This window comes from Chrysemys picta, chromosome 8, assembly GCF_011386835.1.
Source record: "Chrysemys picta bellii isolate R12L10 chromosome 8, ASM1138683v2, whole genome shotgun sequence".
Taxonomy (NCBI): Eukaryota; Metazoa; Chordata; order Testudines; family Emydidae; genus Chrysemys; species Chrysemys picta.
In genome coordinates, this window is record NC_088798.1 from 42,571,552 (window position 1) to 42,596,684 (window position 25,133).

General features: G+C 39.2%; 1 protein-coding gene across 5 annotated transcripts; it reads right to left on the reverse strand.

The window, feature by feature from the left end:
- Positions 1-18: 18 nt before the first annotated feature.
- On the reverse strand, positions 19-25,131 carry AKNAD1 (AKNA domain containing 1). Of its 5 annotated transcripts, none has more exons than XM_065554332.1 (19): positions 24,995-25,131; positions 20,449-21,659; positions 19,627-19,686; positions 18,812-18,953; positions 18,443-18,594; positions 18,278-18,337; positions 17,708-17,841; positions 15,204-15,369; positions 14,286-14,458; positions 13,702-13,804; positions 12,978-13,084; positions 12,243-12,346; positions 11,950-12,094; positions 11,373-11,485; positions 9,560-9,682; positions 6,195-6,281; positions 4,411-4,495; positions 3,449-3,596; positions 19-891 (listed from the first exon to the last, which is right to left on the reverse strand). In XM_065554332.1, exons 2-19 carry the CDS (start codon positions 21,598-21,600, stop codon positions 757-759), a joined length of 3,189 nt encoding a protein of 1,062 aa, XP_065410404.1. In that variant the 5' UTR covers positions 21,601-21,659; positions 24,995-25,131; the 3' UTR covers positions 19-756. The 5 variants fall into 5 exon arrangements, with proteins under 5 accessions (XP_065410404.1, XP_042696593.2, XP_005285538.2 ...); XM_042840659.2 differs by lacking the exon at positions 24,995-25,131 and adding an exon at positions 23,378-23,518; XM_005285481.5 differs by lacking the exon at positions 24,995-25,131 and adding an exon at positions 23,179-23,319 and having other exon boundaries at positions 11,385-11,485.
- Positions 25,132-25,133: the final 2 nt, after the last annotated feature.

Consider the following 25,133-nt stretch of genomic DNA (forward strand, 5'->3'; position numbering starts at 1 on the left):
ACTAAACCACTCACTGCATTTCAGAATACATATACAATCAGTGTATTAGTGCCAAATTTCCTTACAGGCATAGGAGGAGTTTAGCCCATTTGCAATTTTTGTATTCATAATGCTGAAATAGCTGAAGATTTGTATTATGAAAGCCAAATCTAACAGATACTAAGAATGCCACAGTACAGATACTGACATTTTAGAATATAAACAGGAGTGATGAGAGATCATTTACTGAGATGCACAAAAGCATATGCTTAACAATACAAACTATTCTTTGAATATGTCCTTCAAAAATTGACAATGTTACAGCTAAAACTCATTATAAAAAGATTATCCAGGAACAAAGGGTTTCAGTTGTTTCCCTCTGTGATGTCCAATACCAAGCAGGATACAGAGGTGGGTTGTGATATTGCTGAGAACACACTGACGGATGAGATGTTATCTTCTTGGCCCCAAATTACATATTTTAGAAACTACAGCTAAGCTTGGTTACCTAGAGCAATTCTATAAAGAACTACCATTATTGAAGGCTGAAGGAAGTCAGCTATATGGCCATTCTTCACTAATAGATGTGACAACTTTCAAGGGCTCTTGGTTTATAAACTTGGCACTCTGATTTGTTTTTCTGCTCTTAAACTGTTGCTAATATCACACCTAAGGGCAGCTGCTCTCCTAACTTTTGCACAACTTGTTAATGCACATTTTTCACAACTCAGAGTTCTGTCTACATTTCAGCTGACAAATTCAAATGTTTGAAACAGATCAGCTAAAAAACTGCTTATTTCGATGAGTTTTAACTTTAGCTAGATCTTCTGCAACTACTTGTACCATTCGTTCTGTAGTTTCCTTCAAAGTGGTTGCAGTCTGTATTGCATGATCCAAAGTAGAGTTTAAAATCTGGTGGAAATAAAACATAGTCAAATTGTTGGATAGTTAATATCTACTTTCTCGGATAATACATATGCTTTAAAGGTAAATGTTCCCAAACACAAAAAACAGAAGGGGAAGGAATGTTCAACCTGGGATCTAAGTAACATTTTCAACAATTCTACCCTATAGTATTTTGAAAAGTGCTGCAGGTAGGGTTTTAGATTTTTGGTTGTTTATTTGGCAGGGCAGGTCCTTGTATTCGTCTGTGTGCAGCCTATTCAATAGCCACATATAAAGCTGTGTACCCAAGAAAGCTACGTGGAGTTGGGGAGGAGGATGTGTACTGGAGGGTTCCAGGCCTGCTAGATGTCATCCTCTTCCACAACTACAAAGAAACTCTCTTTTAGCATAGAGAAGGGTGGCCCTCAGCCATTAATCGAAATAAGGGGGAGAAATAGAAAGGGCTAATGTAGCCTGCTGATTCAATGGGTGCACTATACTAAACTGAGGGGGCACAAACCACCCACAGCATCACCCTCTGTCCCAGCACCACCACGCTAACCCTGGCCCAGTCTCCAGGGGGGGTGGGAGGTAACTGGAGAGCAAGCTTGCCCCACAGCAACAGCTCCTGGCCTGCAGGGCCAGACCTGAGTGGTGCTGCGACCCCATGTGCCATGTTGCAACACCCAGAGCAGGGAGCTGGGCAGAGTCCCACGCAACAGAAATTGCCACTATGGAGTGAGCTTGCTTTATAACCCACCACCATGCCTCCCCTCTGCATCGGACTTGGAGAAGTGTATGTTTGGTTGTATGATTTCTGTGTCTGCAAATGCACTCATGAATCCACACTAAAGCCACCTGAAGTAATGCACACAATGTAAATTGTAGTAAACATTAAACATTTGAGAATGAATCTATTTCCTGCTTTGGTTAAAAAAGTATTGTACGATACACCCGCAAATAAGACATTGAGAGTATCTAAAATAATACTTTAGATAGTCCTGCAGTACAAAGGTTAGAAAAGTATATCCTCAAATGACATTTTTAAAGTCTGAAACATCAATTATATTTTGCCAATAAATCTTGATTAAATAAATTCCTCAACTGAACCATAATGAAACTGGTTGTCCATGAGTGGGGACCTTTCTCTCCTCTGACAGGAACTGGAAGAAAAGGATTGGGGAGCTGTGGGCTATTTTGGAAGGAATAGGGACCTTGTTAAGCATCTGACAGTAAGAGAGTTCTTTGAGGAACAGGAAAAAGAAGCAACAACCTGAGGGCTTGTGGGTATCTGGCTCAAGAAGAGAGCCAGATGACAGCCTGACAGTGAGAGCAGGCTGGAGGCAGCAGCTTGGGACTTGACTGCGAAGGGCTGGGTGAAAAGCTGAGTAGAAACACAAGCTGTTGATAACAGGGAGCCAGCAGTACCCTGTAGTTAAGAAGCGTGATGCAACTGCATGTACAGACAATGGACAGGACAAGAGAGGTCCTGAATGAGATCAGACAACAACATGACTGAATTCTGGCACCAGGAAAGGGGTGGACTGGAAGGACTAGAACTGAGAAGCCCTTCAGGTTACTCTGATGCTGGAGTCCTGTGTTGGACTGCCTCAGGGCCTGAGTTAGCTAATACTTTATATTTTTTTAAACTGTTTAAGCCATCGCACCCAGAGGATTTCCACACTTCCATAGTGCTAGCCCTAACATATCCTTTTCCCACTGCATGAGTGTGGCATTTAAGAGACAGCTAGGGCTACAGTCTGGTGCATGAAGTGCCTGGAGTGTGACTGCTTCTTAGCTTGTGGTATGTAAAGCATAACAGTCCCAGCTTTAGCCCCTTTACTCTGTGTAAAAGAACCCCTAAAATCCCTGTATCCGCCCAAGGGAGGATTCGATTCCCCCAGTGCAGGCGCTGCAGGCAACAGCTGTAAGACTGCTTTCAAAGGATCCTCTCCCAAGTCCTGGTGTAAGGGGCATACTGGGGGAGGGAGAAGTGTGTTGAGGGAGAAGCTCTGTATGTAGCACTGTGGAGATTCTGGGCATTACAGGGAGACTGCTCTGGTTTAGACAGGCCTCCAGGCTGTCAAAGCAGCCCCAGATCAGGAAAGTGTAAAAGTGGCTTAACGCCACCTTCGCCTCCTGTCTACCTAAGCTGCAAGTTCTGTGCTGTGTATTTTAGCGGCATAGCACAGAATCTCATTCCAGATCTCTGAGTGACTGATGTATTTCAACTCCCTCAATGGCAACCTGTAGCTGGGTCAGTGACAATACTTATGCCTTGTGATGAAGTTTATTTAGGGATATATTTGTTTTATTGGAGTAAATGGAACCTACTGTTACTGAAGCAAAAAAAAAAGTTAAGAATAAGCCAGTTTCAACATGACACGTTAATAAATAACACACACTCATATTTAAAAGCCAACAAGACACCTTTAGCACCTCACAAGGCACTGACTGCAAGACAAGTTGGATTATAATCATTAGCATCTATGGGTGAGATTTCAAAAGTGCTACTGAAAGTCAGTGGGACTTGTTGCTCCCGAGTCACTTAGACATTTTTTAAAATCACATTCTAAATTCTTACCTTTGTGTCAGTATAACTGGTGTGTCTGTTTCTAATATTGACCATTGATTTACTTCCATAAACCTTCCTGCTGGCTAGGTATTGAGGTGAAAGAATAATTGTATCATACATCCTTGAGTAGCAGGTTTTGGGAGTCTCTAAGTTGTCTCTAGAAGGTAATACATAAAATATTCACAAAAACATTTTATAGTTAAAAACAAAATGTGTTTAAACAATGTGTGTGCAATGTCTGTGACTTTTTAGCATCCTTGCATAATAATTTCAGTAGAGTTCTTCATTTGTTTAATCATAAAATACAACTGCATAGTTAGTGTTACATTTATAACATACATCTTATAGTCACAGACAAACAAACCTTCAGGGAATCTGGCATCATCAAATTATCCTCATTAGAATGTGTAGCACTGCCTGCTCTGGAAGCAGGAGAGAAGCCCAAAAAGCTTTTCATTTATTTAATTTCTTTGCCAACATTCCCTACCTCCGCACACATTGTCAACACTATAATTAAGAACCTGTCCTACTTCATATACTCCAGATATAATTTAATATTAGTAACAAGTAAAAATAGGAAAAGACATTTCTGAGATGGATAAATAGTACTGCAGTATCATTATTCCTATACACAACGTCACTGCCAGGACTGTTATCTGGAATGATAATGACACATTTAGTTAATGAAAAGAGACCTCTTGACTGGATCCTATACTAAAAGAATTAGCTAAATTTCTAGTTCTTCCATGTAATCGAAAAGTTTCAGAAACAAATCTAGTTAAATCTGTTCAAAATTGCATTTACATTATATATTTTACTTTCATTAGTGACTACTATTCTAATATATAGTACATATTGCATACGTATGGAGTTGTGCCACTTATGACATTAGTGAATTTGGCCCACACTATATCTTCAATAGTCACATCTTCTGTGATACTAATTTATATAAAGCTACTGGTAACACTTACTTGTCAGAAAGTCTGTATACAAATTGATCTGGTTGCTTACTTGTACAAACACTATTGGCGGCAATTCTTTTCTTCTGTGAAGAAGCTGAAATTTTGGAGGCCACAATTAAACAAAATATAACAAATATACAGAAAACTATACTTTCTTATATTTAGCACAAATGACAGAATGGGCTGTTTTTTTAAAAGTGTGTGCGCTCAGTTACCATGGCCAACGCAGTAATGGAACAGACAAATTAGGCATGGAATTACGTGCACACAACGTTAAAAGATCAGAGCCAGTTGTCTGTTTTTAGGTATGTAACCAGAGAGCATCATACAGTCTTGACGCTGTACCTCTTTCGCCCCTATGTATTACAGTTAAATACTAATTGTTCATCAACACAAAATGGATTTTAACAGTTTACTATTCCACAGCCTTGGCTCTTAGGATCCTTGTGTGACCTGACATTTTCTAACTCCACAGCTCCAGTCAATGGAATCCCTGCAAAAATATCTCCACTGGAAAGGCCCACTCTAGTTCTAATTTTCATTAGAATACCAACAAAAATATCCAAAAGATTTATTTCTTTACTAAATCAATTTAACAATTAAACCCAACATTCTTTAAACATGCACTGTGTTGCCAACTTGCATGATTTTATCATGTCTTTATCATGACTGCTGTTTGTCTTAAAGCCCCAGTTACAGAAGTTTTTTTAATACTTGAGAATCTCAGATTTAATTTAAAAAATTATCTTTCTAGCCCTTATAATTGTGGAGAAAAGAATGAAATTGTGACCTAAGTGCACCCAAAATGCTTCAAAATGAGAAGACAAAAGAATTAAAAATTGTATCATTTTTTAAAATCTCAAGCTTTTTGTGGGGGGGCCTGACTCATAATTTTTAAATATTTGAGGCTGGAAATACTGCATGCAAATGCATCAACAATCTCTAGGAATAAGTCCTGTACTGCATGATTGCTCAAAAAAAACTGATATGAGAAGGATAATAAATCCTGAAAAGGCAAAAAACAAAGGAGGAGGAGGAATGCAGTAAAAAGAGGAAATGAAATTGAAGTAAATGGCAGAGAAAGAAGGGGTAAAGATGAAATATCTTGATCTGCCTCTTGTCTTTTTTCCTTGCCTCCTCTCCCCCTGTACCCAACATATTTCATTCATCTCTTCTACCTTTTATTATGTGTGCTGTGTATAAGCTGTGGAAGTCAAGCTACTTTCTTTAACAGCTCCCCCTCCCCCATGTTCTGAACAGACATTTAAGAGGTCCCCTAAATATCAAACAGGAAAATGGAAAGGAGCACCCATATTTTAGCTATAAATAAGTTAATAATGTTCTGAGGTACCCACTAACTGGAAGTCAAGTTAGAAAGGGAAAACAGTCCAGATTGTTCCTGGTGATCACTGTGCCATTCTTTTCCAATGTACTACGCAATTCCAAAGTGCATTTCATTGGTGCTCTATGTACATAGTTTGTGAAGCACTTTGGAACCCTGCATTAAGGATAAAAAATAGCCTAACTCTAGATGCATTTCTCAGACTCCCTGAGTACGTTTGCTTCTCATATCATCATTCCAGCAGTGTTTCAAAATGGTGGGCTCTCTTCTTTGCCCTTCCCTCTTTAGCCAAATCCATTTCTTGATCAGATCAGACTTCAGTTTGTTATTGTACATTTCATTATACTATCTATAAACGTGTCTTTAAAAAGTTTGCACATGATCTATAAAGCATAACTGCCAGGCAAAATCTTTTAAACATAATTAAGACCAATAGTCTGGAATCATTTACCAATATTATTCTTGTCAGATTCCCTGCTGCATTTGTTTCTTTGACAACTAGTGCAGAAATTTATATTCCAATCCCTGTATTGTAAGGCTGTTGAGAAAGCATACTGTAATGACAACTTAGCATTATCATAATAAATACATTAATATGATGTAGCACTTACATAACACTTTACATTTCCAAACAACATGTAGAAACATTAGCTAATTTATCAAAAAGAACAAAGAGTACTTGTGGCACCTTAGAGACTAACAAATTTATTTAAGCATAAGCTTTCATGAGCTAAAACCCACTTCATCGGATGCATGCAGTAGAAAATACAGTAGGAATATATATATATATATATATATATATATATATATACACACACACACACACACACAGAACATGAAAAAGTGGGTGTTGCCATACCAACTATAACGAGTGTAATCAGTTAAGGTAGGCCATTGTCGTCAGGAGAAAAAAATCTTTTGTAGTGATAATCAAGATGGCCCATTTCCAACAATTGACAAGAAGGTGTGAGTAATAGTAGGGGGAATAATTCTACTTTCTGTAATGACCCATTCACTCCCAGTCTTTTTTCAAGCCTAATTTAATGGTGTCTAGTTTGCAAATTAATTCTAATTCAGCAGTTTCTCAAGAAATATAACACTCGTTATAGTTGGTATGGCAACACCCACTTTTTCATGTTCTCTCTGTGTGTATATATGTGTAACCCTTCTGCCCATCTAAGTTGGCAGCAACAAGGGCCGGGTTCTGTATCTAGGAGTTCCGTTTCAATAACGAAAAGCAAAACCGGCTCGAGCCCCCACCCAGTGACCTGGGACAATTACATACCACCCCCTGGGTGCCTCTAAGAGGCAATACTTCCCCTCTTGCAAGCACGGAGTCTGAGTGTAACAGAAAATAACATGAGGTAAACGACATCAGCATTAAATTGGAAAAAACACCACAAACAGGATTCATAACACAAACCATGAGCAAAAAACCCACCCCAGCAAGTTGGGCTGTGTCCTTTCCCTTGGGTTCTTGAAACCAGCAACCTAAGGATCACCAAAGTCCCAAAAGTCCAACAACCCCCCAAAGTCTCTGTCCCTGGTCAGTGCAGCCCCAGAGTTCGGGGGGGGGGGGCCACGCAGGGTGTTAAGGGGCACCTTACGTGATCCGAGGCCGACGGGGTTCCGCCGCAGCCTCCACCACGAGCCACTCCACTCCACCAGCTGCCCTGTCAGCTGCTCCCGCCATCCCACGAACTGCTCTGGCAGCTGCTCCACTCTGCTCACCGACCTGTGAGCCGCTCAGCTCTGCTCCACTTCAGCCGTCCCTTGGGCCGCTCCCACAAGGCTCCGCTCTGCTAGCTGCTCCTCCAGCCACTCCGCTTTGCTCACCGCCCTGTGAGTCGCTCAGCTCCACTCCAACTGTCCCCGCAAAGCTCCACTCTGCTAGCTGCTCCGCCAGCCGCTTAGCAATATAGCTTCAGGCTCCCCCACTAGTTAACACAGCCTCAGTGATCTCAGCTCTTAATAACTTTAGCTCTTTTGTGATTTCAGCTCTTAGCAATTTCAGCTCATAGTAGGGGAGCCCCAGTGCCAGTGCACCATTGGCCCAAAGTGAGTTCGGCTCAGCAGTCTGTAACTAGACTTCTAATGGAATCAAAGATAGCTCTGATATTCAACAGTGGAGAGAGGAGGTAGTGCAATTGGTGTTTCAACCCCTCAGAGAAGGCCCATACCATCAGGTATAAATACCTGTCCCCATCCTCTCTCTATTCACTGGGTTTTGTAACCCATGCCCCTTGTCAAGCAAGTGCTACTTAGGTAATGGTGAAGGACTCACTCAGTCCTTCTGTCATACAACAGTTTCACTGGCCTTGATTCACAGAATCAGGGTAACAAAACTTTATTCTTCCTGCCCCAATAACAGAGAAAACTGGGGATCCCACACCAGCCAAAGTAACCACTTTGAGTTGCTGTTGTTTCATGCCAGGCGAGTGGGTGTGCCTATGCAAACAAGATCAGCCCCTGGAGTTCTTTTCCACACTCGCCATAATTCACCACCAGATGTCAGGGTAGAGCTCATCCTGACTCTGCTTACATATGTATATATATTCCTACTGTATTTTCCACTGCATGCATCCGATGAAGTGGGTTTTAGCCCACAAAAGCTTATGCTTAAATAAATTTGTTAGTCTCTAAGGTGCCACAAGCAATGGCGTAGTCAGGTGGAGGGAAGAGGGGGAGCGGGAAAAAAAAGGCGCCACCCGCTGCAGCGCTTTTACTGACGGGGCAGCGCTCCAGGTCTTTGGCGGCACCTCGGCGACGGGACCTTCACTCACTCTGCAGGTCTTCGGCGGCATTTCGGCGATGAAGCTTCAGTACCGCTGAAGACACCTGGAGCAAGTGAAGGTCCCGCCGCCGAAGTGCCACCGAAGACCCGGAGCGCCGCCCCGTCAGTAAAAGCGCTGCAGCGGGTGACGCCTTTTTTTTTTTCCTGCTCCTGGGTAAGTAAAATTAAAAAGGTGCCACTTGTGCTCAGTGGGGGAGCGGCCGCTGCCCCGCTCCCTCCCAACTATGCTACTGGCCACAAGTACTCCTCGTTCTTTTTGCTGATACAGACTAACACGGCTACCACTCTCAAACCTAGCTAATTTATATTCACTCTGGCCCTGTGAAACAGATAAGTATCATCATTTCCATTGTACAGATGAGGAAATAGGCAGAGATTTAAGACACTTCAAAGGTTGCTGCGGGTGCTTGACATTTCTGAAAACCAGGCTCTCATTGACTTGCTGAAGTTAACACAAGTCAGTGGCAGAGGTGGCATAAGAACTGAGGAATTTCTGTTCATTTCTCTAGACCACACTGTATAGGCGGCCAACAGGAAATGACTGCTGGCATAGTGGTGGTGCCTGTGACTTCGGCATTTTGAAGAGGTTGATGGAAAACTGGAAATGTCATCACTCCCACCAAGTGAAAAATGGACAGTTCCACTGTGGTTGTGGAAGAACTGAGGTGAGGCTAGACTTTAGGTTACTGCTCCTTATGTAGCTTTGGAACTAAATATTTAATTCTTCTTCGAGTGCTGGTCCCTACGTGTATTCCACTCATGGGTCTGTGCCATGTAAAGCTTAGCTTGTAGTTTGTAACCTTTTTGGCAACACACTATACTCACGAGTTGAACTGAGCTTTTTATTTCTACATAAGGTGCAGGACTGAACAAATTCTTTATAATTCCCAAGTTTAAACCAATCTCCGTTTCCCCTATTGCACCTCCATCTGAGACCTGCAAACAAGTGATATAGGTAAAATATTACACTGCAAACAACATTTCCACACAAACATGTTTTTGGAGCTATGAAACCACTATACCTTTGCTTTGTTCTTTTAATCCTGCTCTACGTGATTTATAATTTTTAGTCTTGTGTTCCAGAAATTCATCACTGTGTGACTCATGAAAGGAATCACAGAATGAGATGTCTTCTGAATCACTGCCTAAAAGAAATTGTATCAAAGAGGTCTTACATAAATATTACAGCTCATAAGCTGGGTGCTGTAGCTTTATATCTAGGTACCCACATAGCTTCCAACACTCTAGGATATGAGTGTCACACAAACATTAATGAATTTCTCCTCACAACATCCCTGTGATGGAGCGAAGTATCATCTCCATTTTACAGATGGGGACCTAAGGCACAGAGAGATGCACTGACTTGCACAAAGTCATATGTGTCGAAGCTAAGAACTGAACTCGAATCTCATCAGTGTCAGGCCTGTGCCTTTACACAAGACAAGCTTCCTGTCCTAAGGTAGGTTGTCCCACTGAGGTCTGACTCAGTAATTTTTTTCCTTAAAATTGCTGAAGGTTGACCTGCCTCTCCAGAACCAGTGGAAACCCAGGGGACCATAAAAGAGAGTGGAGGAGAGAGTATTGAGCGTGGCACTCATATAACACCTTGTGCTAGCTCAGGGGTCGGCGACCTTTCAGAAGTGGTGTGCCGAGTCTTCATTTATTCACTCTAATTTAAGGTTTTGCGTGCCAGTAATACATTTTAATGTTTTTAGGTCTCTTTCTATAAGTCTATAATATATAACTAAACTATTGTTATATGTAAAGTAAATAAGGTTTTTAAAATGTTTAAGATGTTTCATTTAAAATTAAATTAAAATGCAGAGCCCCCCAGACCAGTGGCCACGACCCGGGCAGTGTGATTGCCACTGAAATTCAGCTTGCGTGCTGCTTTTGGCACACCTGCCATAGGTTGCCTACCCCTGTACTAGCTGATCCATATAACAGCACTGGTAATAGAGTTAAAGTATTAGTTATCAATATGTATCTAAATGGAAAGGCATCACAGAGAAAAGAGGGGCAAAAGGTATCCCAGAATTCAGGTGGGACAAGCCCACATGTTCTGATCTGAAATCAAATCCAGAAACAGCTCATGCCTTCCAATTCACACATGGAGTACGCTCACCTTCACAATACCATCCTCGACCCAGGACAGTGCAGTGGGAGGGTGTGGAGTCAGGGTTGGCTGGAAGAAAGACTGCCTATTGTCCTTCCTCTGCCCCCAGAGAAGTTAACTGAACTTCTGAGGGAGCTGGGAGCTGCCCTGCCCAATGGGGCACGGGACATCCTTGGCAGTGAGACTCCAATGGAACACTGCTGTTAAGGAGTTGGGGAGGCCGCAAGGGTTGTAAGAAGGATCCATAAGGTTTAAGACGGCATTTCCACCCTCCTTCCCATCAGCAGAATGATGGGGAATAATCTCAACAAGGGATGCTGGGCAGAGATTTTCTCATAAAAATCCTCACTCTTTTTCATGGGGGAGGAAATAATCTGGCCCAGAAATTTTGAAACACTTTAGGGGCCAAGTTTTCAAACTATCCTCAGAGGTATGCTGAAATTGGGAGTGCACTAGTTAGCATATACAAAAACCTGCACATGCATGAGCAAAACGGAATTTTGTACACACCAGTGCCCTTCTACACATGGAAGTGTCATGGGTGCTTTTTTGAAAGCCTGTTTGAAAATGGGGTCCTTGTAGCCTAGCCAGTAAAGTTTGGTAAAAGTCCATTAAGATCTTCATCCTCTGAAGGTCTTGTGAGATGACATCAAATTACTATAAGGACTCAACAGTAGTTAAATATACAGTTCTGGCCACTGTATGCAATCTCTACTTACAAAGGTTAGTACCTGACAAATCTAGCTCCACTGCTTTTTCCTGAATGAAGACTGAATACCTTCCACATTTTGACTTTTCACTATCAGTTTTTCTGTCCTCTGTCTTTTTATTTCTACATGTTAAAAACAAAAATAGTACAAGATCTGAATTAAATATTAACTGTATGAAAAGTTTTTGAGCATTAATACCTATGGTATTAATATTGCCAAATTATTATTTCAGGAAAAACAGATTTATTCATCATATGAACTATATCCATACTAAATGGTCTAATCTTGGGAAAAAATTGTATTACACCTTGAATTATAGTATGGATCATGGCATTGAAACCCAGATTCAGCAGAGCAGTTAAACACGTGTTTAAAGTTAAGCATGTGAGTAACCCCACCTCTATTCAGCAAAGCACTTAAGAAATCTTAGGTGTGTGCATTTATATACATGTGCACACAAGAACACAGACAGGCACAATAGTTAGAAGGACACAATTACTCTAATAACACCCTCCAGAATACTTTTGAAGTTTGTTAATGTTTTGATTTGTTTTGGAGCTTAGAGCGATAGTCAGCACATGCTCACCTATTGACAGAACAGGAACAAAGTTCTTTGTTTGCATTTTTTGACCAGTGTATTTTCCATTTGGGATATAGAGCAGCTTCATGGGCATTTGAACAGTTTTCTACCCTTTCACAAAAACAATGATCTGAGGGATGTGCTAAATTGCCTAAAATGATCCGGGGAAAAAAGAAAGAATTGGATAGTGGGTGAGTTTTACCAGAGTTATGAAATTATACAAATTATTGAATAAAATGGAATAAAATTATTGAAACGACACAAATTATTAAATAAAAGCATTTTCCTCTTTCTCCTACCTTGCTCTTGCTGCACATTTAGATTAATAATTTTGTGTTCCAAATTGCACATATTGTAAGACTTGGTTTTGGGTGGAGATTTCATTTGCCAAAAGTTTAAACTCCTGAATAAACAAGACAGCATACAGAAGTACTAATACGATAAACGTAAGTAAAACAACCAAACTTAATGCTGAAGGTCTACACAAATGTGTCTTTTTTACTTGTGCTTCTCACTGTTCAGGCAAGGCCCTTTTTTAATCTGGATGTTGGATTTTGTCTCCAATATTTTTAATATAATTGTAGAACTAATTTATTACTTAACTTTTAGTTACCGTGGGTGAAATTCACTTCCATGCAGAAGGCCAACATAAGACCTATGCTCTACTTAAGCCCTCAAAATAATGTTTAAGTGGAACTTAAGTGATGTAATAGGCCTTGTGCTAGTCCTCTGGATAGGGTTGGATTTCACTGAGTGAAATGCTGTCATTGAAGTCACAGGAAGTTTTGCTATTTTTTAGTAGGGTCAAGATTTCATCCTGTGTGATTTATTGCCTGTGTAAAATGTAGAAACACAATAATTGTTTCCAACCAGATCTTCCCATGTTCAAAGACAACCAGCTTTACTTTGAATTGAGCCTACCACTATGCATTAAATTTCAGAGTCCAACAGCAAAACTTGTATCCATGAATGCATACACTCATTTTGGCTGTTTACAAATATTTTTAATCAGCCAAAATACATAAAGCACTTACCCTTTTGGGTTTTCTTGATTAGTGTTATGTTTTTGACTTAATATAAGCTGCCTTTGGGATTCCAGGCCTCCAGGCCCATTGTCTGCCACAGGTGTAAGGAAGCACTGCTGTACCACAAACCAGAACATAAGATTTTTATACACTTATTCACATTATTGTGTATTTCTGAAGAAATATAATGTGAGTAACACATATATTTGGATATAATTTTTCCATGGCTTTAGCAATGCTTTTTCTTGCTTTATTATCCACTTACAATTCTAGGCTATATTAAATGGACTGCACAGAGTCTGCACATTATCCCCATTCTATAGTGAGACACAAAGGTGAAATGACTTTGTTAGTGTAGGTTTCAGTGGATCTGGCAAGGATTCATGTTTTTTTCCTTGCAGCCCTAAACAAGCACAAATGATACTATTTAAAATCCAATAGTTGCCTATGCAACTTCTTCCAGAACAGTTCCCCTCAGAATCAAAGCACAGTATGAATGCTTCACAAGTTTTGACAGCAACATTCCTAAACCTGAATCATCTTACTTGGCATTTGTACAGCAATGTTCTGAGATACTGTAGTACCTCAACAATGACAACAGTTGAGTTGGCTTGTTGTGCAAACTTAACATTGGGACAGTAGAATATAATCTAATATAAATTATCCCATTGGATAAAATAAACAAACAAGTTCATCCAAAAAATTTAATTATGCAGGAAAATAGACCTTGTACCATTACATCTGAAGAGTGTTTATTTGCTAGCAGTTCTGCTTTTTCCAGGGGCTCCATTCCTTTTACATAGGCAGATGCATCTCTTTTTTGTAATCCCAATTGGCTAAGGGAAAAGCAATTTTTATTTTAAAATACTGTTTTTTCAAACATATTAAAAACACTGTTTTTTAGCAAGATTATCATCATATGATTCTCCATCAGGGCTGGATTCAACAAAGATACAACACACAGAAATATACTAATACTCTGCTGAGTCACTAAAGAATGGAATAGGTAGTGATTTTGGATATTGACATACCTTCAACCTGTTTTAAAAAAAACTACTGAAGGGAAAAATTATGCACTGGCAGGATTGTTGGATCAGGTCCCCCAATATGTCTTTTCCATCTTGAATATCTATGGTGACAATCGAGGCCATGCAGTGGCATGATCTAACACTCAGTTAAATTACCAGTAATGATATTCTTTTGACTTCAGTGGACATTTGATCAGATACATTCAATAAATGTCTTCATACTTAGTAAGTAATTATAAATCCATTTTAGTAAATGACTTCAATACCTATCAGAAAGTTCAACACTTACATTTTAGGAAAAAGATCACAATTGTCATCTTGTAAAGAAAGCTGACTGGTTTTCTTTGGGATCACATCGATTGCATGACTTCTATTCTCTCCCTCGTTCCTTTCATTATTATGAAAATTCACTTCAGTAGCAGACCTTTCTGGAGGATCACTAATGCTTGAAACCACAGGGCTCTGTACAAAGTAACCATATTATAGATAGCATAAAGACATTTACAATAGATTGTCATTTATTGTATTCCCTAAACTCTTGCCTCCTGCAATCCAAGATTTCCTGAATATCTATGCAATTCAGGACTCAAAGGAGGAATCATCAGAATTCATATGATATTTTCAAACAATTAGTACAGTTAGAAAGCATTTAGCTTGGTCACATGTAGTACAGTGGGAAACCACCAATTTCCACTTTGCAAGCTATGATCCAGGACTAAACGTTATAATTTTCACCATCTTTCTGTGACACAAAAGAATTTGATCCTTTGAGCCAAACTGAGATTTTTATGAATCTCACTGAAGCAGAAAGTTACCATTTTCATAGCTTTTCTCTATTAAATGGCAGTGATTCACTTGCAAAAACTGCTTTTAAATTTTTGCAAAGATTAGACTATTTTGCTTTTCTGAAAACAATTTTTTTCCCCCACTGAGACTGGGAATCTTTTCCCCCAACACAACTGCAATCACATATTTAGGTTTTGATCAACATGGCTAATGAGATATCTTAAAGTTTACATTCAGGAATAAAATACATTACTTTTTTGAATTAACATTCTGCACTGTAGCAAGATATTCACTCTTAGAAACATAAGAGCAAATTCTCTTCTTGGGTATACTTGCGCAACCCTACTGAAATTAATGGGGTTTGCATCAGTGTAACTGAAAGAAGAGTTTGGTCTGTAGATTATAGAACTTGATGAGTTACCTCACGAAGATGAGAACAGGATGAACACACAGATTCACATGGCGTGAGCGAAGGAGATGTAGGAGATGTGAATGAAGATGGACATGGACTACATATATTGTCATCAATTTTCTCTTTGACATCTTCAAGCAGCATACCAAGCCTAAATATTTCCCCCTCCACCTTTCTAAAGCCAAATACAAAACACAGAGTTATATAATCAGCCTTTCAATAAACTTCTGGCTTTTTGTATATCACTGCAGTATCAAAGTTGCAGCACTGTCCAAAAATAAAACAATACCATTTCAAAATTAAATAGATTAAATTAAACCACAGTTAACTGCTTGAATCTATAAAAAGGGAAATAAGGACAACACGGGGAATTACAAACCAGTCAGCTTAACTTCAGTACCTGGAAATATAATAGAGCAAATAATTAAGCAATTTGCAAACACCTAGAAGATAATAAGGTGATAACTAACAGTCAGCATGGATTTGTCAAGAACAAATTGTGTCAAACCAACTTAATAACTTTTAACAGGACTTGTGGATATGGGGGAAGCGGTAGATGTGGTATATCTTGACTTTAGTAAGGCTTTTGATACCATCTCGCATGACTTTCTCATAAACCAATGGTTCCCAAATGATGGGGCACGCCCCTCGGGGGGGCAAAGAGGAATGTTGAGGGGGGTGCACTCCCCATGGGAAGCAGGGAGGGAGTGCACCCCAGCCCCGCTCCACCCCCAGCTCTGCTCCTGGCCCTGGCCCCAGCCTCAGCCCCCTTGCCCCTGCCCATGTCTGTCCGTCCCCCGCTGGGAGCCACGGCCCCGCTCCCGGCCTGCTTCCCGGGGTGTGTGTGTGTGCGGACAGAGGTAAAGTGGGCATGACCCTGAAAAGGTTGGGGACAACTGTCATAAATAAACTAGGGAAATACATCCTAGATGGAGCTACTGTAAAGTGGGTGCATAACTGGTTCAAAAACCATTCCCAGAGTGTAGTTATCAGTGGTTCACAGTAAAGCTGGAAATGCATATTGAGTAGGGTCCCACAAGGATCAATTCTGGGTCTGATTCTGTTCAATATCTTCATCAACGATTTAGATAATGGCATAGAGAGTACACTTATAAAGTTTGCGGAGGATACCAGGCTGTGAGGGGTTGCAAGTACTTTAGATGATAGGATTAAAATTCTAAATGATCTGGACAAACTGGAGAAATGGTCTGAAGTAAATAGGATGAAATTCAATATGAATAAGTGCAAAGTACTCCACTTAGGAAGGAACAATCAGTTGCATATATACAAAATGGGAAATGACTGCCCAGGAAGGAGTACTGCGGAAAGGGATCTGGGGGTCATAGTGGATCACAAGCTAAATATGAGTCAACAGAGAAACATTGTTGCCAAGTAAAGCAAACATCATTCTGGGATGTATTAGAAGGAGTGTTGTAAGCAAGACACAAGAAGTAATTCTTATGCTCTACTCCGCGCTGATTAGGCCTCAAATGGAGTATTTTGTCCAGTTCTGGGCACCACATTTCAGGAAAGATCTGGATAAATTGGAGGAAGTCCAGAGAAGAGCAACAAAAATGATTAAAGGTCTAGAACAGTGGTCTCCCAAGTGTGGTGTGCGCACCCCATGGGGTGCGGAAGAGGAGCCTTGGGGATGCGCGGCAGGAGGAGCGGTTTTTTTTTTTTTTTTGCTTTGACTGTTCGGGCGGGAGCCGAGCAGGTTTTCTTTTTTTTTTGCTTCTGCAAAAATGGTAGAGCCGGCGTGGCAGGGGGTGCGTGCTCAAAATTTTTTTACTGATAGGGGTGCACGATCAAAAAAGTTTGGAGACTGCTCTAGAAAACATGACCCATGAGGGAAGATTGAAAAAATTGAGTTTATTTAATCTGGAGAAGAGAAGACCAAGAGGGGACATGATAACAGTTTTCAAGTACATAAAAGGTTGTTACAAGGAGGAAGGAGAAATAATTATTCTCCTTAATGGCTGAGGATAGGACAAGAAGCAGTGGTCTTAAATTGAAGAAAGAGTGGTTTAGGTTGGACATTAGGAAAAACTTCCTAACTGTCAGAAACTAAGAATCAATAAGAAGAGTCAGAGAGGCAACGGCCAAAAAAAAGGCAAGAGAGCCATGAAGTCACCTGTGAGCACAGTGTGACCCTGGGAAAAACTGGAGAGCACTTTTGGGTTTGTTGTCTGAAAAGGCTTTGCTGTAAGCTACGAAACTGCTTCTTTTGTTCTGAGCTCCTCCTGTGTTTGGAGAAGCAGGACTTTGCACATTCATTGTAACTAAACAAGACTGCATCAAAGTGAATACCAGACTCCATCAATTTCTACATCCAACTGGAACATCCTCAGGGCCCCAAAATTTGACTAGCCCCTCAGGTCGAAAATGTGCAACAATATTACTTCTGTACCTCACAGGGATACTGTGAGGATAAATTAATTAATGACTGCCAGGTGCTCATATACTATGGGAGCATAGACATACAGACATACTATTTAGCAGGCATCTCTGACCTGTCGGGATCAAACTCGCCAACACTTATGGATTTGTGATTGTAGTGCTGTAGCTGTAAACCACGATGCTCCTCCTTAGTGGCTAAATATTTCCGTTCCAATGTGTCAAGGTATCCTTTTAGTTCCTTTAATACCTTCACCAATAGAAGAGATGTAAATAATGAATGACTTTACTATTTAATTGGACAGAACAATTAACAACACTCTGTGGTCCACAGCAGATGTACAAATAGACAATTAAATTGTGGGGTATTGATTCAGGTCTTTGCTCAAACAAAACTCATAATAACTTCAATGGCAATTTCCCTGAGTAAGGGCTGCCTTCATGAATAGTTTGGTTTAAGATTTTCAAAGGAGTCTAGGGGATTCAGACACATATTGTCAGTCTCAAACTTCACCTTGGCCTTTTTCATGCCTATAACTTAATTCTGGAATGGAGGAAAGAGTTTAATTTGTTATTAAATATATCTTTCTGAACAACACTGAAAATTTCACCACAATAAATACAGGTCCAATGCCATTTAAAGCACATTTCAATTCCCTGCAATATATGTGAAAAAAATAATTTACCAGACAGCGATCTTGCAAAGGGAAGGCCTCCTGCATTATACATTTAGAAAATTCTTCCACCTTCAATAGAAAATTGGTAGATTGTATTTGGGATTTTAGATTTCATAAAAAAAACCAAGAGCATCAATATTAAGTAAGTATTGAAATAAATCTCTTTCATATTACTTTAGCTTTCAGTTGCTCTGCCTGCTCCTTTAGCATTTGAGACATCTTTTCTCCTTTTGTTGTATTTTGCATCAAGTTAGGATTTAAACAGTGTACTTTTCCTGCTGAATTTGCTGACGGTAATGATGAAATCATTCTCCCAGATTGTAATCCTATAACATAATGAAAATAAAGAGTAAAGTACCAACTGGATTTCTGTATACAGCTTTCCAGATTATTATTCCATTAATCCAGGGGACTGGACTAGATGACCTCTCGAGGTCCCTTCCAGTCCTATGTTTCTATGATTATGGAACAGAATAACAAAGTGCACAATTATGTAAAATAAGGAACCTCTGTTATTTGTATAACCACTATAATTTGAACTACCTGAAAAAGATGCTTGGGACAAACCAAGCAGAGGCTGGATAGGAACAGTAAGGGGATGAAATATAGACTCTTCAGAAGCTGCACCCATACATCTTGAGTGAATGGAAAGGTTTGGATTAGGAGAAGCTGAATGAGTATATATCTGTTAAAACATACAAAACAATATTTTAAAATAAAAGAACAGCTTTATATATAAAAATATTTACTTGGAATGCTAAAAGGAAACTATTTTAATAGTTTTGTTTTCCTGTTGCCTCGAAAAGTGCATTTTGTTAAGGGTTCTGTTTGAATAGTTTTCAGACCGAATGTGTTACAAAGTGTGTAGTCTATGTTGACCAAAAAACCTGAATTACAATTTATTGGGGATATAATATCCTTACTGAAACCCTATTAAGATGTGTAATATATACAAAGCTTGAGATACTTATTTTAATACTGTATATCCTTACAGAAGTTGGTTAGAAGGAGTTATTTAAATTACACATAAAAATATGGAATAAATTATTTTTCACTTTTTATTAACATATTGAAAAGTTTCAGAATATCTGTGTTTATTTCCCATAAACACACCAACTTATGAACATGTATGTTTCTAGTTGGCCTATTCTCACTGTATGTGTTTTAGACATCTAGAAGTCTCAAGTTACTTAGCCAAATCTATCTTTAGAGAAGTTCTATATATAGGAACAACAATATAAAAGGTTGTTTAGTAGAATATACGCTTCATATCAGACCCTTAGAGAGAAAATATACTGTACTAAGAAAAAGCTCTCCTAAACAATTTATCTGATTTTATAATATTCTGGTAGATTTACCTTAGGATCAAACCTCAAATGATCAATACGATTCTGAGCCTCAGCATGTTTTGTCAGCAACTTGCATTAATCCAGAAATAATAAAGAAAAAAAGTATTAATGTGTTGTAATAAGTCTTCCTTATACACTAAGGCCCTGATCCTACAAAGATTTAAGCATGTGCTTAGCTTTACACATGTGAGTAGTCTCAATGACTGAGTCTAAATATGAAAAGTGACCGTTAAATGATCTATTTACAACCAGAATAAAGGAAATCCTAAAATATTGGAACAAATCATTTAAAGGGAATCAGTCAGGTAGCATAGGTGATCCTCAAAGACATTTATAAATCTTAAAGATCCATTGGCAAAATCACCATTGACGTAAATAGGATCTGGGTAAAACACAATATGAAAACAAACCTTTAATTATTTCTTTAAAATATTAAACATTTCAATTAAAATAATTTTGGCGGGATTTAAACATTTTCCTAGAGTATTAGAAACAACGTTTTGCAAGTATGTGAGAATTAAAAAATGAAATTGACTATAACCAATTTCATAATATTTTGAAGGGAAACTTTTAAATTATTAATAATTAAGGTATCACTCTATAACATCATAAAATATGTCAGTTTATGGAAGTTATGGACTGAAAGTCTAATCCTACAATCCTTTACTCGTATAAGTAATTCTTAATTAAATTAGTAGAACCACTGACTTCAGTGGAACCACTTGCATATAGGACTACTCATGATAGGCTCTGATGGACTGTCTCTTTCATTTCCCTTGGCATAAACATTTTATTAAATCCAGGACTGATATCTGAAAAGATCTCATTTACCTCTAGCTGTTGTAAAAGTTCAGGAATTCTCATTTCTTCTTCTTGATTCTTTACTTCAACAGAATCAAAATAATTCATAGTTTCTAAAACATTGTTCACAATTGCTGATTTACCAACCAAATTAGGCGAGAATTTGGTTCTTTTAATTATGGGAGCTGATTTATCACTGTTATTTCTTTTTGGTATTTTGACTTTTGGAGCAACTTTAGAGAAGTCAGGAAGACAATAATTAACTTGGCCTTGACCATATTTGAGTTCATGAGATGAACCTGTTCTTTCAAACAAACCTTTTTGGTGACTGTGATTTTTTCTTATGTTTTGGAAATTATTTGTATCTTCATTTTCAGCTATCAACTGTGAATTTTCTTTTATGCAGTCTTTCTCATCACCATAAGAAGTAGCACTGTCATCTATAACAAATTTATTTTCATCTAGCAAATTTTTATCTTTGTAATCATCTTCAGATATTTCTTCTTGTCTGTTTAAATGATAGTCTTCAAAATGCTCTGTCCATTGTTCTGTTAGTAAAGTGCGCTTGGTGCATTCTGAAATCCTAGTTTTAGTGAGGACGGTTTCATCAACACTTTCAGTAAAGGATGTTTCTGGGATAGTTTCACAATCAATTAATTGGCTTGTGTTTGATAACTCTTCTTTGGAAAAATGACGCAAAAGAACATCAGAAATTTTTGAGTTGGTGAAATGTTCCTTCCTATCTAGGCTGCTAAAAGCTCCAACTGATAATTCTGTCTCCAAAGGCATGCCACTCACAGGAGCTTCTATTGCCATTTCAATCATTATTCCATTTGTTCTTGTGGCGGGTGTACGGTGGCTGAAGACCTTTTCTTGAGATAGCTGTTGTGTTTCATAATTTATTTCTTCTTTTAAACTTCTGTTAATTTCAGAACAGGTCAAATTTAAGAAATTATCAGAAATGTTTTCTACAGAAACACAGGCTTTCAAATTATTTGATTCATTATTGTGATGATAAGTTCTTTCTAGGTCTCCATCATAAGGTAAGTCTTCTTGCTCCTCATCAGTTGCATCCTCAGGATAGTCAAAGTTATCTAATAATATGTTATTCACTTGTTTTTTCAGATGGTGATGTTGTCTGTTTTTACTTGTCCTAATCTGTATGTCTTGATTATATTCCATTTACATTTCATTGGTCCTCAGCTTTCATGTAGAGCTTTTACTATTGTATGTATCAAGTTCTGTAATACATGAGAAAACTCGCTCACATTTAAATATATCTTACAATATATTAAGTAAAAGCATAAGCATATATCTTAGATCTGATCCTGCAGTCCTTCTCCACACAAACTTCCATAGTCTTCTTCAGTGGGAGACATGTACATAAAGGGCCTGATTTTCCTCTCGGTTACACTGATATAAATCAGGATCAACTCTATTTAAGTCAATAGAGTTACACAAATATCAAATTATGGGGAAAGGATGTGGCCCACAGTCTATAATACCAGGTTATTTGTCTTTACTAGTTTGTAAACTGCAGTGTTTACAAACTAAATAAAAATGAATGAAGTTAGTAATGGAGCCAAGAACAGTAAAAGCACCTATTTTATGCATAATAAGGGCCAAGATCAGCATAACATGAAGATGGATTTTTCTACACACAGGGTTAGATTCTGTCCTCACTACAGCAGTAAAGGCATCTTAACCAGCCAACTACTCATATAGCAGCGTTGGGAGAAGAAAGAGCAATCTTCAGATGCTGGAATTACACCTTGCTGGCCACTACCGCCAGCACAACTCAGAGCAGTCTGAGTACAGTGCGGTTTGCTATTGGTCACCTTAAGAAAAATAGCTTTTCTAATGAGCTGGAATTCAAAAATTCCTTTAATTTTACACTGAACACTTCATATGAGAACTTATGTGGTTGCTTTCACTTTTATTGGTATTATTTTATCAGTATTATTTGAGTGCTGCTAGTGTGTTGTACAAACAGGTGCTGGAAAGGAAGAGAGGAAGTTAGGAGCCATCCCCCACCTTTATAGCCTCACGTAAGTGTTCTAAATGTGTGAGTCTTATACTTCTCAATCACTTATTTTGAAAGGGTTCTGGGCACATGCCAACTCCTCTATTGACTTCTCAAATAATAAGATGACTCTTTCTCTCCCCTCTCTCAGTGGGACTGGGACTCATCAAGTGATCCTCCCCTCTTCCTCTAGCAGCTTGGCCCTTCCAATTCTAAGGCCAAGCCTGACTATGGGTGGGACTTTTAAAGGTACTCAGTGTTGGCGTACTTTTACTCCAATGGTAAAATTTCCAAGACCTTTGACTATAAACTCTTTTGGCCAAGGACCATCTTTTCATTATATGTGCATATGGAGCCCAGCACAATGGGAACCTAATCTTAATAAGAGACCCTAACCATTACTGCTATTGTGATACTTTACTAGGAAAGCACTCTTCTACATGCCTCTATAAATAGCAGAATAATGTTGTACACCAAAATAATACGACCCAAAACATATGTCTTCTTCTCCCTTCACACAAGGGACTGTGTTACTGCTGCTTTAAGGAAGGTTTCCAGAGATATTTTGAACCTTTGGGAGCACATATATCATCTATTTGCTAGACACAAAAGACAAATATGGAGAATTAAACAGGTAACTTTTCTTTAGACAAAATGAAATTTCCTGTGCAATACAATTTCATTTCTCATCCTTCACTTCACAGAGCATAATGCATTTCTCACACAACTGTACTCACGGATGATCCCAACAAAGCCTCTTTCTTTGAATCCATTCCTGTTCTCTTGTACTTTGTCACATAAAGTACTGTAGATTCTTTCAGTACACTACCCAGCAATCTTCTTAGCCTCACAAAGTGAGGAATGATATTGTATAGCTAATTCTCACACCATATATGAAAGCAACATAAACTTCAGCAGAAATAGAAGGAAACTTACTTCAGTCATTAAAAATGTTGACTTGAAATGAATTGCTGCAATAAGTGGACAAAATCTGAAAAAGCTACAGAATAAATACTCCCTAATACCAATTGTAGGTGAATGGTTACATTTCCTAGACCACTGCTAGAGTTATAGTAGATGCTCTGGAAATTTATACCTAGGTAGGTATTAAATTTTACAGTTCTAAATGCTTTAGTCTACATGTGATACAGGTACTCTGTTTCATAGTGGATGCATTTGGTTACATTGTTGTAACCTTATCTCTAACACAGCCAGGTGAGTACAAGCGCAGTTTCTCAATAAGTGTAACCATATACCTTGCTATTTAATATTACTAATATAATGTTCCAGTCAGTTATGGTTCAATGGTTTCAAAAAGGCCCCACAACACAGCAAACAAACATTTTCTAGTTCTTGGTGGGGACATCAATTAGATATATTGGTTATTCAATGCCATAACTACATTATTTATTTTTGTTTTGTAGATTTCATGTACTTTATATATTAAAATATATATTAAAATATATAAAGTGTTTTTAATTTATATCATCTCATTCTTAGGCCCCAGCCTACAGTGACCCAAGACCAGGAACAAATGTTTGTGGGGGTGCCTAGATTAGCATTTATAATAATTTTAATTAGGAGACAAAAAAACTAATTTGGGTAACAGCAGGACCAAAAACTCTAACCCAGGCAGACTATGGAGGTTTGGAGTCAGCAGCAGGAGGAAAGATGATGAATGTCATAGGGCTAGTCTACACTGGGAATTAACATCAGCATAGCCAGTCTCTCAGTGGGGTGAAAAATCTACACCTATGAGATGTAGCTATGCCAATCTAACGCCTGGTGTAGAAAGCCCTAGGTTAATAGACAAATTCTTCCTTCGACCTAGCTATCTGCTCTCAGCCCTGGTCTATATTACAAATTTATGTCGGTATAACTATGTCGCTCAGCGGTGTGGAAAATCCACACCCATGAGCGACACAATTATACCAACCTAACTCCCGGTGTAGACAGTGCTATGTCAACAGGAGGGCTTCTCTCCTTGATATAGCTATCGTGTCTCAGGGTGGTGGAGTACCTTTGCCAACAGGAGAAGCTCTCCCCATCTGCATAGGTAGTATAAGCATCTTCAATGATGCAGCTTTGTCCCTGCAGTAGACAACTCCTCAGAGAGGTGGATTAATTTAGGTGACCAGATGTCCCGATAAAATCGGGACTATCCCAATATTTAGGTGTTTGTCCTGTGTCCCGACCGATGTTTGGTCAGGACGCAATTTGTCCCGATATTTCACACTCTGGTGGTTTTTTTTTTTTTTTTGCTTTGCCGGTAGCCCCCCCCCATATGTCCCAATGTTTTCTTCCTCTCATCTGGTCACCCTAATTAACTGCACCAACAGAACACCTCCTATTGGCATAGGTAGCTGCTACACTGAAGGCTACAGCAGTGCAGCATATCTCCCTCCCCAGAGGGAGAGACATGGGGCCTAAATGACGCCCTCCCCCCGGCAAGCTCCTAACCCCACCCACGGCTAGAGCGTGGAGCGGGATCATTCCTCCGAAATCCAGCTCCCCCACCCATCCCTGGCTGCCCCACCCGAGACGCACACTGACCCTGATCCCCACGTGACCTCCCGTCCTAGAACAGGATCACACTGCCCCACTCAAACCCCAGCCTCCCATTGGCCAGCGTGAATGATGCAGGGCTCCGCTGGGCGTGAGAGAGAGAACTGTGAGGGAACCCTCGACGCAT